The sequence below is a fragment of the Gymnoscopelus microlampas genome (genome assembly GCF_963454915.1).
Source record: "Gymnoscopelus microlampas genome assembly, chromosome: 15".
Classification (NCBI taxonomy): Eukaryota; Metazoa; Chordata; class Actinopteri; order Myctophiformes; family Myctophidae; genus Gymnoscopelus; species Gymnoscopelus microlampas.
Window position 1 is genome coordinate 37,194,297 of NC_139952.1, and position 16,870 is coordinate 37,211,166.

General features: G+C 39.1%; 1 protein-coding gene and 1 long non-coding RNA gene across 2 annotated transcripts; both read right to left on the reverse strand.

The window, feature by feature from the left end:
* Positions 1-276: 276 nt before the first annotated feature.
* LOC311061990 (CD209 antigen-like protein C) lies at positions 277-12,892 on the reverse strand. The gene is made up of 5 exons (XM_084080735.1): positions 12,758-12,892; positions 1,323-1,646; positions 835-977; positions 565-668; positions 277-472 (listed from the first exon to the last, which is right to left on the reverse strand). Exons 1-5 carry the CDS (start codon positions 12,816-12,818, stop codon positions 343-345), a joined length of 762 nt encoding a protein of 253 aa, XP_083936861.1. The 5' UTR covers positions 12,819-12,892; the 3' UTR covers positions 277-342.
* On the reverse strand, positions 1,859-5,002 carry LOC311061991. The gene is made up of 3 exons (XR_014602442.1): positions 4,927-5,002; positions 2,772-2,952; positions 1,859-2,153 (listed from the first exon to the last, which is right to left on the reverse strand). It is a non-coding gene; the product is annotated as an uncharacterized lncRNA (long non-coding RNA).
* Positions 12,893-16,870: the final 3,978 nt, after the last annotated feature.

Here is a 16,870-nt window from a genome sequence, read left to right on the forward strand (position 1 = left end):
ATTTACTTTTAAAAAATCGTTTGGATAGAATTTAGTTGTTTAGCTTCATATATGTGGTCAATTTATCATGAAAGAGCCTATTTAAAAATATAAATTCAGAGAACCGTAGGGTCGGGCATTTCCGCGAATTGTATCCGCATAAGGCAACCTATTTTGGGCATGACTCATTTAAAAAGTCCCCCCTGCGTCACCCCCTGGTGGTCGGGGAAAAGAACTGCTGGAGGGGCGGTGTTTGACAACAGTTTTTTTCTTTGATTATGTCTGAACTCCCTACAATGCCTTTAAGTAAAAAAACAGAGTACTTCTTCCACCACTGATTAACAGATAAAGTTAGTAGAGGCATCACTTCTCACACATCCAGAAATGTGTATTTGCGCACTGTCCATTGGTCCATTGTCCTGGATCCAGAGTGTTCCAGTATTTTGCACAGTTATGATTTTTGGTGTCAGCAGGCCATCCACTGTGCCAGTACCTACAGAGTAAACAACATATTGTCTTTTTAAACACATCCACTGAGTCATTCACATTTGATAGAATTACAAGAAAACTCATCAAATGTCTCACCCTGTTGTCAGTGGTGTTTCATCCACCCATGTCCATTTTCCACGAATCTTTGCCAGTCCAATCCAAGATGCTTCCTTCAATGGGCCCCATCCTCTGATGAATTCCTAAGAATTTGTTCATGATTGAACCGTAATTAATTGTCTATGATATAAAGTCACACACACACACACACACACACACACACACACACACACACACACACACACACACACACACACACACACACACACACACACACACACACACACACACACACAGTTACAAACACACCTGTTCTTCTTTACTGTTGATGATCACCAGATCTGCTCCTATCTTCTGACATTGGTGTCTGCTTTCATGCCATGTTTTCGTTTCAGTAGATCTGTAGTAACAGCTGCATCCAAACTTCTGCCATCCACTGAGACACGACTTGCCTTAATGACAAACAGACGTTTTACTTACTGTATGGATTTTCAATTCTATAGAACAACAGTAACAGACAGTAACATAATAAAAAAAACAGAATATAATAGAATAAATAGTCCTTTATCATTATAAGGACTTTTTGACTACAAGGTTTCCATTAACAAGGACACAGTCTCTGTATTGGTAGTCTCACACTTTGTTTTGTTAAACAATACTGCAATTTTAGAACCTAAAAGTAAGCTTATTTTCCATTATAGTTATTATATTTATTTTACCATTACATCCCTGATAATAATAATGACAGTAATGAAACATTTAATATTCACTCAAAAAATATCTGCAACATCTCCCACCTGCAGTAAGCTGGTTTACTTTTCTTTGACACATGTCATTCTCTTCAGTCAGTTTGTTATAGTTTAACTCAGACTGGTTTATCCACAGGGTCAGATTGGCATAGCTGGACTGTAAATTATTTCTCTCTAGGGTCAGATTGGCATATCTGGACTGCAAATTATTTCTCTCCAGGGTCAGATTGGCATAGCTGGACTGCAAATTATTTCTCTCCAGGGTCAGATTGGCATAGCTGGACTGCAAATTATTTCTCTCCACGGTCAGATTGGCATAGCTGGACTGCAAATTATTTCTCTCCAGGGTCAGGATGGTATAGGCTGAAGTATCTGTGAATTACATAGGGTGACACTTTGGATATTCAAGAAGTATTACATAAAAATACTCAGGATTGTATAGCTGGACTTTAAATTATTGGACTCCAGGGTCAGGATTGTATAGCTGGACTATAACTGCTTATAGGCTGAATTATCTGCAAATGACAAACAAGGTAATGATAAACTCTGTTGTTACTATCATTCAATAATGATGAGGCCAACATCTGTGTGTATAAGGACCTTTGAGTAAAACAAAACACAATGACCCTGATTACGTGTCTTTGTATATGTGAATAGCTCTCCACTCCATACTAATAAAGCACTAGTGTACCCCCAGTCCCCCACGTTAAGCAGGGTAGGGTTTTATTCTTTTACGTTGAATCTAACCTCTGACAACTTGATACTCACAGTACATGCTCATGTCTATGGTCCTCAGTAATGCCAGAATGCAAAGCAGCATAATACACATTGCAGCTGCTATGAGGACGCCTCTCTGGATGATGATTTCTCTCTTGAGAACTAAGGGGTATTAGTACAGTAGAGTTAAACTTTAATATGATGAGCTTCAATGTCTCATTTCAAACAACACAAAGTGAATATTGTATAGTGCATTGCATTGCACAAACATAAGTTGTTTGTGCAATGCAATTAGAACAGCTTCATCTTTCATTTTGATGATGAGTTCAGAAGTGGGTTGCGCACATGAATTTCATCGCTGGACACAGAGTAACAGTTTAAAAGAATAAAAGTCTGCACAACAGCATAGCTCCTGAAAGTGAAAAAAACAAAACGCTTTTAGGAGTAATGCTGTTGTGCAGACTTTTATTCGTTTAAAGTGCTTTGATGATGACCCATAACCACACATACCACTTAGACATTGTAACTACTGGCACCCATTCTCACACATTAGCAGCACCATAGGTTTGTGTGCTTCCTCACGCAGCCATGTTGCTGCACAAAGCTAACATATTTCCAACTGAAAAAGGACAGAGGCGAGTTGTGACGATATATATATATATACACACACACACACACACACACACACACACACACACACACACACACACACACACACACACACACACACACACACACACACACACACACACACACACACGTGTGTGTTTCTTAGTGCACCTTGATAACGTGTAACCTCCTGTGTCCTGGAGCCTTGGTCCCTGGAACCGTCTGCTCCTTCATTGACAAACACCACACTCTCCTCCCTCTCTCCTTTCTCCTCCTCTCTGTCCTCCCTGACTTCTGCATTGTACCTCACTCTCTTTGCCTTCAGTGGCTTGCCAGAAATGTGTGTAGACATCTCAAAGAACATAACACAAAAAAGTTAAGTTAATTAACTGCCTACATATGCCAACATATATTGGCCCTCATTCATTTATCAACGCAGCGTATAAACCGGCGTATATTTTTCCATATATTCGGCCGTGCACCAACGTCAAAGTCACATTTATCAAAGGATCCTAAACAGCTGATACGAGCGTACATCAGGTCGGGGCTTTGATAAATCTCACGTCTGAAAACGAGCATCATTTAAATAACACGCCCTTAAATATTCTCAAAACGCCCCGATTTTACGACATGAAGACGAACCAGAATACGACCAAAGACATGAAAAGCCAATAAGAAATAGCTTCCCCCGATCGCCTCGTCACACACGCACACGCCCCTCTCTCACACACACTCACACACACGCGCCCGCCTGTGTTTTTCATGTAATCCGCAGCGGTATCTTTGTCACTTAGGCTTGTAGCCTATATGAATGACATATTATGATAACAATCACATCGCCATGAATGGAATACGTTTGTATATTAATTTATTTACCCCATACCGAGCAGTTACCTCATACCGAGCAGATGTTACACTAAAATAAAGCAGTCAGACTCGGCCAGGCTGTAGTGATTCCGTGCCGCCACGTTAATAAGAGATTGGAGCGTCGGGTTTATATCCTTAACCCTATGTCACTAAACGTATCATCTATGATACACACATTACACTGATTTTTTAATAAATCAGTGTAATCAATACTTGGACCAAGAACCTGTTGTATCATATCTGACACATCCCCACTTCCCCCTGGACCATACCATTTGCATTGCAGGTAGTTACAGAGCCTCAGGTGGTCTGACCCAAAATGGCTGCCATCAACACTAAACAGGAGAGGTTGATGCACTACTAACAAACAATTATTTTTTAAGCAGTTCAGGCAAGTTTTCCTAGTATATCTTTACTAATATTTTGAAATAAGTGTTGGATAACTTGAATGCACTTATGAGCTCTCAAAATTTAGCATTGGAGTTTGTTTTTTATGATGTCAAAAGTGTTTGTATCATATTTGATACTACAGGTCTAAAAGATTTTTTTTTGTAATGTTTTATCCCACGATTTTGTAACCCTATTTTTTACACCCAGTGCCAATCTCTATGTAATCCTGGGCACTACACTCCCTCTACCAACCTAGGGAGGCCAGGGCCGAGCTCATGCCTCCTTCAATGCATGAGAGCCAACTGACCTTCTTATCACCTGACAGGGGAGTTTCCCTGGTTGGACGTAGCGCGTGGAAGGAACACGTTATTCCAACCAGTTCCTGTCCCCTCCATCAGGCGCCCGGGCTGGCCAGGGGGAGGCAGTAAAACCAGTAATACCCCCAGGCAGTAATACCCCTTGTATCAAATATGATACAACAAATAAATCATACAAAGGACTGTTAAAAAAACAAAACAAAAATGTTTTAAGACCCAATAAAGTGTCCCTTTTCAAAATTTTGGAATTTTCTGACCTTTCCTTCATAGTTCAGGTTCTACAGGGTTAACCCAGCCAGGTTGTAGCCAGCTTGCAGATCTGCTATTTTAAAATAGCCAATGCAACCGAATGACTGTTAAAGCAGTTTGTTTAAATTACTTTATAAAATGTTATATTTTCACAGGGATTATTTATTAGTGTAGATATACATTTTGGAGTGGATATATGTGTCCAGATGCCTGTCAGACCGTCAGACAATGCTGCTCCGCAGGTCTAGAATGGAATAAACGGGTGCAGCCAACGTCAACAACTGGTCTCGACCAGACGTGAGATCTCAGCGTAAAGCAGGATGAAGCCCACGTCAGGATGTATTGATAAATGCCGAAAGGTGCGGTGATCTCGCCGTACGCTCATTATTCGGGCTGCACCGCGTTGATAAATGAGGGCCATTATGTATGCATTAACATAATTAACTGATAACAATATGATTTAATGTTAGTTTTTAAATATGTTTAAATGTAATCTTACTTACTTTGTCCAGAATATGTGTTGTCTTTTTAAGTGGTCTTCGTTGCAGAATAGACTTCTCTGAGCTGCTGTCTCGTGTAGACAGTCTTTAACTTTGTCAAACCTCAGCGACTAGTTTTATGCACTTGAGAATGCACTCATGCATGCTCATGTATCCACCCACAGAGCAGAAAAAACAATTGCCACTTTACCCCAGAGGTGTGAAGCTAGAGGTTTTAAAAAAAATGCAACGTGCTGTCGAACGAACATGGCCGTCAACTGAACTCTTATGTTCCACAGACATAATAATAATAATAATAGCAGAAGGGCCGGTCGCTTACCCTATTGTTATAGGTTGGGCTTTGAGGCTTAGTGTTTATAGAGCGGAGGTATTGGAGTTTAAAGCAGTTTTAAGCCTTTATTTGATGGTGACAGTGGAGCGAGACAGGAAATGGAAGGAGAGAGAGATGGGGAAAGACATGCAGCAAAGGGCCTCGGGTCAGATTTGAACCCTGGCCGACTGTGCAAGGACTGAGCCTTATGGTGTGTGTGTGTGTGTGTGTGTGTGTGTGTGTGTGTGTGTGTGTGTGTGTGTGTGTGTGTGTGTGTGTGTGTGTGTGTGTGTGTGTGTGTGTGTGTGTGTGTGTGCGGTGCATTTGTGTATTGTGAAGTCTGAAACAAACCAACACTCGGAGACAGTATTTGCGAAGGCCTCACAGGGCGTTTTATTGGTAAATATGGCACGTCCACAGGGGGGAAAACCCCTGGTGCCGTTTGTTAATACGTTTCAAATCATAAATCAAACAAAGCAAACTTTTCACCCCTTCGGGGCTCAGTGTCAGTAATTGTCCATGCGTATTTCCCTCACGCCCTCTGCGTGGGTTTCCAGTCCATTAAGGGTCTGTTTACACATCAGGTCCTAGGTTGCCTATAACAGAAACATTTAACCATTAGACTCCGAGTTATATAACACCAGCTAATGAGGAGGAGAATAAGTGGAGGTTCGCTTATCGCCTGTCCACCTGTCTGGTCAACGTGGAGAGTCAGGCCATACTGAGGCAGAGACGGTGATTTTGGTTCGTCTGTGCGCTCCCCAGCTGAGCAACGCAGGTGCGCTCACTTCAGGTTGATTCCACAAATAGACTGGCAGGTAGCGCCCGTCGATGACGCAGCCCAGCTGGGGGCGGGGCCTGGCTGGCCACGCAGCCGTTTCTGTCCCACTGACTCTCCCCGTTGAGGTGCTTACCTGACAGGCGGTTGCCTAGCGACACTTCACAGTATATACTGTAGCTTTGTGGATGTGACTCAGGGCGTTACAATAAATGTTAAATAAAGGTTCCTAAAGGTTTGCACGTGTACAAAAATCCTTTGTAAATTGAACTCGGAGAGTAAGAATGGACCATTGCAGGTCCAGCTGAGAGTGTAACATGTCTCAACAATTAACTACAAAAGCATATTAACTCATTTGTAATTCATGTACCGTCCTACAGTGGTGTCTGTCACACACCTCGCAATGCAGTGTGCATGCGATGCATTGTGAGCTTGTAGATCAGCTATTCAAAGCATCGTGACACTGTCCATCATATGACAAAGCATCAATCAAGACACACTAAACACTCAGTTAAATGATCATGATGGCTTGTTTCTTGTGATATCTTCAAAGTGAATGTTTAGGCTATTCCTTCAGTTTTCAGTTTGACTTTTGGGGCTTTGTTATTGACACCATTTTTTTCCCCAAAAGATGTATTTATTTATTTTTTATTGATAGGAGAGATGGGGAGTGACATGTAGCAAATGCCGCTGGAATTGGGACTCTAACCCACGACGCACTGTCAGGCAACTTTGGAGCCTATGTGCCTGGACCGCTACGCCAGCGGTCCAGGCCTGGCTAAGTCTTTTTGACAAGAGATATAAATGTAATGATCACGACAATTCACGACTCAGGGTGCCCTGGCGGCCAGTTCATAATCCACCCCTGCATTAAGCAATCATTTGTACACAGTAAATGTACAGTGATGATTTTAGTGTGTATGATGATCAGAGGTACAGTAGGTCAATGGTTCTCAACCTTTTCAGGCCGCAACCCCCCAAAATAATCATATTTGAACTGGGGAATGAGCCCTATTGTCTCTCTTTATGTCTGTAAATATGAGCCCTAAAAGATTAGTGATTGATCAATAACGTAAGCATGCTCTGAAAATGCATGAGGCCCACCCATCTGATCACTTAACGCTATTAAGTGGTCAGGTGGGTGGCCCGCAAACACGAGCAGACCAAGTACAGAGCCAACAGTCAATTACTAAGTATTGAGGCTTTAAGTGGTTAAATAATGTCTGAAAATACACATTAACATGAATTAATAGAGACGCTAATGTGTACAAAATTAAGCAAAAAAAACAGTAATTTACACAACACTGATGATAGTGCTGTCAAACAGGTCTATGAAGCTATCTATGAAATTGATGAAAAAGTTTAATCTGCAACACAATGTTATACATGGGGCGGGGGGGGTCCCTGCTTCATCTCTCTCTCTCAGCTAGGGGGTCCTTGGGCTTAAAAACGTTGAAGACCCTTGCTATAGAGACTATACTGTAGAGAGTGAACAAAAAGGAAATGCATAATGCACTAGGTATTGTAAATAACAATGATACCTTGCTAGCACTCTATGATGTTGAATGTTTGATGTGATCAGTAACACCTCACTTACCCTTATACAGGAAACGGGTTGTTTTCAAAGCCATCTCCCCACTTCTTCCTTTCTTTCAGCACTGCCTGCAGTAAAAGCAGCAGTAGGCTACTGTTTGTATTGTTAAATAAGATTTTGTTTTGTATCACGCTTTATAATAATTGTGATTCCCTAGTCCTTTATTTAATAGGTTTAATAGCATCTGCTGTTTAGGTGTTAACACTGTTAGCTTTGTATTCATGGAAAGTCATGGAAAAGTCAGAGATTTCTATGTTTGATCAGGAGTGGGAAACCTCTTAAACACTTTAACATGATTAAAAATGTGTGTGTGTGTGTGTGTGTGTGTGTGTGTGTGTGTGTGTGTGTGTGTGTGTGTGTGTGTGTGTGTGTGTGTGTGTGTGTGTGTGTGTGTGTGTGTGTGTGTGTGTGTGTGTGTGTGTGTGTGTGTTTTCGCTTCCTCCTATGGGTAAGTAGTACAAGCAAGCCGCAGCGTTCATCAGTATTTGAAAGTAACTAAAGTAAATTTACTCAAGTACTGTACTTCAGTACAGTTTTGAGCTAGTTTTGCTTTACTGGAGTATTTCCAATTTTCAATTATTTTACTTCTACTCCACTACATCCCAGAGGTAAATATTGTACTTTTTACTCCTCTACAATTATTTGAAAACTTTTGTTACTATTTACTTAGATTGTAGATTTTAATTATTATTCCAAAATATATGAACCACTTCAGCACTATTTAAACTTTGGCTATTTGAAAATAGCAGGTGAGCTTGTAGATTATTATGCTTGTGAAACGCATAATGAGTACTTTTACTTTTGGTACTTTAAGTATATTTTGATGCCAATACTGATTACCAAACTTTTACTTGTAACAGAGTATTTCTACATTGCAGTATTGATACTTTTACTGAAGTAAAGTCTTTTTTTTTTTACTTTTTCAACCACTCGTGCTCATACAGTACGTACATTATTGGACAGCTCTATTGCTTTGTCTGTAAGTATGAGCCCTGTTGTCTCTGTTGTCTGTCACTATGTATTGTGATAATCTACAGTAAGCTGATGTATCCCAAGACACATTTCTACACAGATAGATTAAAGAGAGTTGATAAAAAATTAAGCACTCTCTCACACTTGATGGTTCTTGCATTGTAAGTGTAATTATGCTTCTTAATTTTCCCTTTAGAAATGAAGAGTGGATCCCCTGGTCCTTTTATTCAATACAATTTATTTAATAAGATTTTACTGGATTATATTGAGACAAGCAGGAAAGTGACAAGACAACACTCATCACATAAAAATACATTCAATATCCTTTTAATACATATTTTAGGGTGCATACAGTACTTTTACGTAGATTAATAGACTTGGTAATGATGCTTAGAATAATCCTATTGTAAAGTAAACCTTTATTAAATAAATACTTTCACTGCCAATTTCCTATCGTCTTAAAACAGAGTTTCCATGGGTCATGAAAGGAAATTCAGCAAAAATATGTTTTTTTTTTAAAAATGTAATTTATTGATTCACATACATTACATGATATTCCAGCTCCAGTGAATCTGTCATGCTCGCTAATGAATCAACTCAAATCGATTTCTGCCATCTGCAACCGCAAAGTTTAATACCGGAACTTATTTGAATGAATCAAGTGTTATTTTAACACATCCAGGTGTTAAGGGAAGGGTAAGTGATATGTTTTGCTTTAAACAAAACGTTTTTTGTTAAAAATGTTAAAGTACTATTTTGTGATAGTAGTAGTAATCATTGCTATTGAGTGTTTGTTCAGGAACAGGAGTCTGCATGTCTCTCCAGCTCTTTAATGAACAGAAAACACATTTTCAGGTAGTTGACAACATTTCAGCCAATCAGGAGAGAGTACCCATTTATCAGCTTCATTTTTATAGTGTTCCAGTTACAATTTTGTCTGCTCATTACTTTGTGTCATCACTTCCAACGTCATTTGTTTAATCTGTATCATGTCTGAGTTCTCTATCCTGATTGGATACAATTGGTATCCTGACCTGAAAATGCATTTTCTGTCTAATAAAGAGCTAAGGAGACATGGAGACTCCTGTTACTGAACAAACACTAGCAATGAGTACTATAAGAATATAGAGCTATTTAACACTTATTTAACCCAAAGAAAATAACTTACCCAACCTTTAATATAGCACATCTGCAGTGGCTAGAGGTCATCTCCCTACTCTTCCATTTAGAAAAGTAGCTAGGACAACTACTGGTTGACAAGTAGTATTGGCTGAAGCTCATACATGGAAAATCTCCTGGCCAGGTGGGCTCTTGAAAAGCGGTAGAAGTTTGGTCTCCCAATGTAGATCGGGGTTGGAATCCGGGTTTGGACATCATGACAAACATGCCTGGAACAACTACAAAGACTGGGTCATGTAAGTTACTGACAGAAACACTAAGGGCCCTATTTTCGCCAATGCCTTAGCCCTTATCCCTAAACTGAAAGCCATTTCTTACTATTTTTAATAGCCAATCTATAAGCTCACAATGTGTCATTGTAGATCGGCTAGTTGAACTATTTGAAAATGTTTTTAAAAATAGTAAGAAATGGCAAAGAAGTTTAGGGATAATGGGTAAGGCACCGGCGAAAACCGTTCATCTGGCAAATATGAGGAAGGGAATGCTTTCTACTTGTCACCTTTAAAAACAACTTGCAAGGCAAGTTTATTTGTATAGCACATTTCAAAAAGGCAATTAAAATGATTTACATAAAATATTAAGCATTAAGAGAAAAAGAGAAAAAAATAAGTAATCATATAAAATGAAAACAGAAAAATAAGAATAAAATTACAGTAGAAGAAATTATATTCAAAAGAAAAACTAGTATAGTTTATAAGGCAACGGCAAACAGGAAGGTTTTTAGCTTAAAAAGAACCTGCAGTTTTCTCTGAGTTTGTCACAGATGGTATATGTGGTCCAAAATGTATTAATGGGTCTCTGGTTTAGGTGTGCTGTGATGTGCTGTGATAATGACAAATTCCCATTCATAATAGTATTGTTAATATGTCAATATGTCAATATGTCAATTATTGCACATTGACACACCTACAATTATACGTGTGTGTGTGTGTGTGTGTGTGTGTGTGTGTGTGTGTGTGTGTGTGTGTGTGTGTGTGTGTGTGTGTGTGTGTGTGTGTGTGTGTGTGTGTGTGTGTGTGTGTGTGTATCAATGTGATTGTATATGAACAGTATGTACTTCTTTATGATAAAATCTTGTTTTTTATTATTTTTTTCACTACTACTGTTTATTTTTGAAAGGCAAAATATTACGTGTATATTTTAATCAATGATAATATATTCAATTAATATAAATATTGAGAGTACAATTTTCTGGTACCTTGACTTTACTTGTGTATCTGATATGTTATACTAATACTCCACTACGTGTCATGGGCAAATAATGTACTTTTTACTCCACTACAATTATTTGACAGCTTTAGTTACTAGACACTTGCAGATTTAGAATAAAACATTAACCAATCAAGCCCTATTTTAAACTTTGCCTATTCGAAAACAGATGATCTGCAAACTCACAGTGTGACAGTGTGAGCTTGTAAATCGGCCATTTTCGGTTTGTCAAATTTGGAAAAACTTGAGTACTTTTACTACAATACTTTTGTACTTTTATTCAAGTACGAAATACAGGCCTTTTACTTTTAACAGAGTATTTTCACACTGTGGTATTGCTACTTTTACTTAAAAAAACAGAGTACTTCTTTGCACCACTGCTTAATAGAGAAAGTTAGAAGCATCACTTCTCACACATCCAGGGATGTGGTTTTGCGCAGTGTCCATTGGTCCAATGACCTAGATCAATGGACCAGTATTTTGTACATTTATGACCTTCGGTGTCAGCAGGCCATCCACTGGACCAGTACCTGCAGAGTAAACAACATACGGTAATGTCTTTTTTAACACATCCACTCAGTCATTCACATTTGATAGAATTACAAGAAAACTCATAAGATGTCTCACCCTGTTGTCAGTGGTGTGCCTTCCACCCATGTCCAATTTCCATCAACCTTTTCCAGTCCAATCCAAGATGCTTCATTCACTGGGCCCAATCCTCTGATGAATTCCTATAATTTGTCCATGATTGAACCATAATGAATTCTCTATAATTTAACCCCCCCCCAACACACACACACACACACACACACACACACACACACACACACACACACACACACACACACACACACACACACACACACACACACACACACACACACACACACACACACACACACACACACACACACAGTTATAAACACACCTGTTCTTCTTTACTGTTGATGATCACCAGATCTGCTCCTATCTTCTGACATTGGTGTCTGCTTTCATCCCATGTTTTCGTTTCTGTAGATCTGTAGTAACAGCTGCATCCAAACTTCTGCCATCCACTGAGACACGACTTGCCTTAATGACAAAAACAGACCTTTTACTTTCAATGCAATGATAAACAATTCTATAGAACAACAGTAACAGACAGTAACATAAGAAAACCCCCAGAATAAAATCGAATAAATAGTCGTTTATCATTATAAGGACTTTTTGACTTTTTGTTTTGTCTACAAGGTTTCCATTAACAAGGACACAGTCTCAGTATTAGTAGTCTCACAATTACCTTTTTAAAACAATACTGCAATTTTAGAACCTAAAAGTAAGCTTATTTTCCATTATAGTTATTATATTTATTTTACCATTACATCGCTGCTGATCATAATAATGAATTTATATTCAATAAAAAAATATTTGCAACATCTCCCACCTGCAGTAAGCTGGTTTACTTTTCTTTGCAACTTGTCATTCTCTTCAGTCAATTTGTTATAGTTTAACTCAGACTGGTTTATCCAAAGGGTCAGATTGGCATTGCTGAACTGTAAATTATTTCTCTCCAGGGTCAGGATGGTATAGGCTGAATTATCTGCGAATTACATAGGGTGACACTTTGCAGATTCAAGAAGAAATACATAAAAAATATTCAACTACATTCAATAAATGAGAATATGATTTAAAGTGAAGTTATAGCATGGTGTGGGTAAAGTACTAGCCTTTGGAGATGCCACAGCTACAAAATGGCAGGCACCAAAAGTGAGCGATGTGGGTTTGTGGTAGTTCTGTGACATAGAATACTCACGGTGTACGATGAGGCCTATGACCGCACCCAGCAGCATAAGACACAGCATCCCCAGACACATTGTAAAAACTCTGAGAGTCCTTCTCACTGGTTTAGAGCGCTGCCCTACAACAGGAAAGCACAGCTACTATAGGTGTGAAGTGAGTGAGTGAGTGAGAGAGAGGCCCCTACAGTGTATGTGCAAGCTTTCCCACGAATTGCATTTTGAACAAAACTGGGCATGATATGCACTCATTTAGTTTTTGTTGCAAAGGAATCTGAATGAAAATCTGGTTTGCTGCTGTTGGAATTACAGTGCATTTTTTTTACAAAACACCTTTGAATGAATGAATGGTTTATTTGCGGTCTTTGTTTGCAACAAACCAAAACACATTTGTGCACCAAAAAAAGGAATAGGTTGAAGCACAAAACGTATTCTTTGCCTATCCTTTACAATCCAAAAAAAAAGAATATCTGCTGTAAGATAAAGAGATTTATTTGTATCTGCTATGTTTTTTACTCAAAATTGTAATCCTGAATTAATTTACTTTTTTAGGGCGCGCTCCCACCGCACTTTTATTTTACCCCTGGGCCGGAATCTGCCAATGCTTTGTCAATGCAAATGCGTGGATTCATGGTCTTGCCAAGAATTCTTCTTATGCAATAATCAATACACAACCCTGGTGTTCTATAAATGCAACTAATTCATATATTTTTGGATCTTTCAAAATTGATGTCAATGGTTCGATCAAATTGTCAATAACCGTTGACATATTTTCAATAACCTTACAAATAAAATCAGACATCACAAACAGGGCAACACCCCCTGATATTTTATTGACTCTGTTTTGCAACTTGAACTTTGCAACATCAAACTTACCCTGAGTCTGTGTTCTTGTTGGTTTTGGAACATTTTGGTAGATGAGCACCACTCCCTCCTCCTTCTCTCCCTTCACCTCCTCAGTGTCCCTCCTCTGTTCTCCATCCCTCTGTCTCTTTGTCAAGTCTGCCATGGCACAAATATGTGGAAACAATGGATGTGAGCTTTGAAAACTAACTATGAACTACACGCGCAAGTAAGCACGCGCGCACGCGCGCACACACACACACACACACACACACACACACACACACACACACACACACACACACACACACACACACACACACACACACACACACACACACACACACACACACACAGTTTTAAAACTCTAACGACATATATACAAATCTAATAAACATATCACATTATTTTGTTTTGTTTTTTTAGATCATTAGATTTCATCAAACCAATATGGAAGTCACCATAAACAAAAATCACCTTATCCTTATGTATACTGCTCAAAAAAATAAAGGGAACACTTTGATCCCTTAATTCTTTTGAGTTTTTTCATGAACTGTGTACATACTGCTAACGAAAAAACTCAAAAGAATTAAGGGATCAAAGTGTTCCCTTTATTTTTTTGAGCAGTGTATTTCATATAATTCCGCAATACTTTAAATCGATATCGAATGTTTGGTGCTATATTTTATATGTTGATGAATTGAATACATAGGACCCCAATGGAAACAAGACTGCAAGGACTTTTTTGGTGTTATTCTTTTAGACAAAGTGTTTGACTGTACTCGTGCTGTTTTACATTTCTTTCTAATAAAATATTCAATCAATCAATCAATCAATACACGACCCTGGTGTTCTATAAATGCAACCATTAATATATTTTTGGATCTTTCAACATTGATTTCAATTGATTGATTGATTGATGTACTTTATTTAGTAAGACATGAGAACAACAGTACATGGAAGTACAAATTCACAATACAAGGTCTACTAAACTGGAAGACTCATTAAGCACTGAGCTTGTTTAAGATGAGATCCCCATGCACAAAAATCATGATGACATTTAAGAGACAGACAGATATACACACTACTATAAAGAACGTCATACAATCAGCTTACAGGTTACTGGTATGAATAGTGAAAAATATGTACAAGAGAAGAAAAAAACGGGGAGGGGGGGTTGGGGGGTTAGGTTAAGACTTAGACAGGGGCCATTTTCGAATTGCAGCCTCCTGAAGGTGTATCTTTAGGGCAGTTTTGAAAGTGAGTAGGGTTTTACACTCCTTTACTCCTTTTGGTAGGGCATTCCACATTTTTGATGAATAGCATGAGAACGAGTTCATTCCCTTTGTTGAGCCAAATCTGGGTTGAACATGATTCGTGGAGCTGCCTCTGGTGTTATGATCGTGGACTTTGTTAACGTTTTGGAAGTATTTTGACAAATACAGGGGGATCCCAATGTTGTGGTGTATCTTGAAGACCAGGCCCATAGCAAGTTGCTGTACTCTGTCCTCAACCCTAAGCCATCCAATCCTAGCAAAATGAGCAGGGGTTAGATGGGTTTTGTGATTGAGGCCAAGAAGTAGCCTTACTAGTTTGTTTTGGGATGTTTGGAGCCTTGTTTTTAAGGCCTTGGAGGTGTTGTGATACCATGAGGAGCATGCATAATCGAAATGACCGAGGGCCCCAGCAAGAATCTTCAGAGTATTCTTGCTGACTAGATGGCCAATCCAATGGTTACACACATACTGTATCATCAAATTGTCAATAACCGTTGTCATATTCTCAATAACCTTACACTTAAAATCAGACATCACAAACAGGGCAACACCCCCTGATATTTTATTGACCCTGTTTTGCAACTTTACAACTTGAACGTTGCAACATCAAACTTACCCTGAGTCTTTGTTCCTATTGGGTCTGGAACATCGTAGATGTGCACCACTCCCTCCTCCTCCTTCTCTCCCCTCACCTCCTCAGTGTCCTTCCTCTGTCCTCTTTCTCCATCCCTCTGTCTCTTTGTCAAGTCTGTCATGGTACAAATACGATGGATGAGAGCTTTGAAAAGTAACTATGAACTACAAATTACAACTGTTATATATTCCTCTACTGTCTTCATTATCTATATATAGGTAGAAAATACAGTGGTCTGACAACAACAACAAAACAACAACAATTAGCTTAAATCTCTGAAGTGACAGGATTTTCTAATTGTATACCATAAAAGGATCCCTTGCAACGAAGAGTGAACTATTACTACTTCAAATATTGGTTGACAAACTTCTGTAGAAATACTGTGAGAGTGAGAGAAAGTTGTGTTGGTGCACCTTGATCTGGTGTAACCTCCTGTGTCCTGGAGACTTGGGGCCCTATCTTAAAGGGGTCGGGCGCAAGATAGGGGTCGGGCGCAAGAAAGGGGTCGGGCGCAAGAAAGTGGTCTCTGGAACCATCAGCTTTTTCATTTGCATACACCACGCTCTCCTCCCTCTCTCCTTTCTCCTCCTGCCTCCTGATTTCTGCATCGTACCTCAATCTCTTTGCCATCAATTACTTGCCTGAAATATGTGCAGACAATGTCATCTTAAAAAACAACGCAAAAAAAATGAACACAGGGTTAATGTCTATGTTAACAACGTATCGTCACTGTCGGGTGGAAATCTTGTATGTCCAAAACATTCATTTTTAATTATTTGTTTAAAAGCATGATCTACAAGCTTGCATTGTGAGCTTGTGGATCCGCTATTTTCACTACTTTTGTGTGACACTGTAGTATGATGACTGTACAGAAACATAACAAGTTGAAATAAAGAGATACGACTAAAGGTTAGCAAATATATGGTATGCATGACTTTAATTAACTTATCCCTATATGATTTACCTTACATTTTTTAAATATGTTTAAAATAATGTAATCTTACCTTGTCCACAATCTGTGTGGTCTTTAACTGGTCTTCATTGTTGCCGAATACACTCCTCTGAGCTGTTGTCTGTTCTAGCCTGATTTTAACATTGTCAATTCAGCTACCAGCTTCAGATACATGCACATGCACACACACACACACACACACATGCGCGCGCGCGCGCACACACACCGAATTGGCATTTTACCACAAAGGAAGTGTAAAGCTGGGGTGTGGGGGGAGTCCTTCTCCCTGGTTAGAGCACTGCCCTGCAACAGGAAAACGCAGCTAGGAGGTGTGAAGTGAATGAGAGAGGGTTAAATATATCAAAGGAGTTTACAGCAGGTGTAAAAGAGTGGGGGAAATTCTGTTGTGCAAGCTTCCAACAAA

Excerpts from the sequence above, each read along its gene's own strand:
- LOC311061990 (XM_084080735.1), bottom strand. The coding sequence starts at position 12,818 with ATGTGTCTGGGGATGCTGTGTCTTATGCTGCTGGGTGCGGTCATAGGC. Across the intron at positions 669-834 it reads TCAACAGTAAAGAAGAACAG|GAATTCATCAGAGGATGGGG; the intron begins GTGTGTTTGTAA and ends ACAAATTCTTAG. Across the intron at positions 473-564 it reads GAAACACCACTGACAACAGG|GTACTGGCACAGTGGATGGC; the intron begins GTGAGACATTTG and ends TTTACTCTGTAG.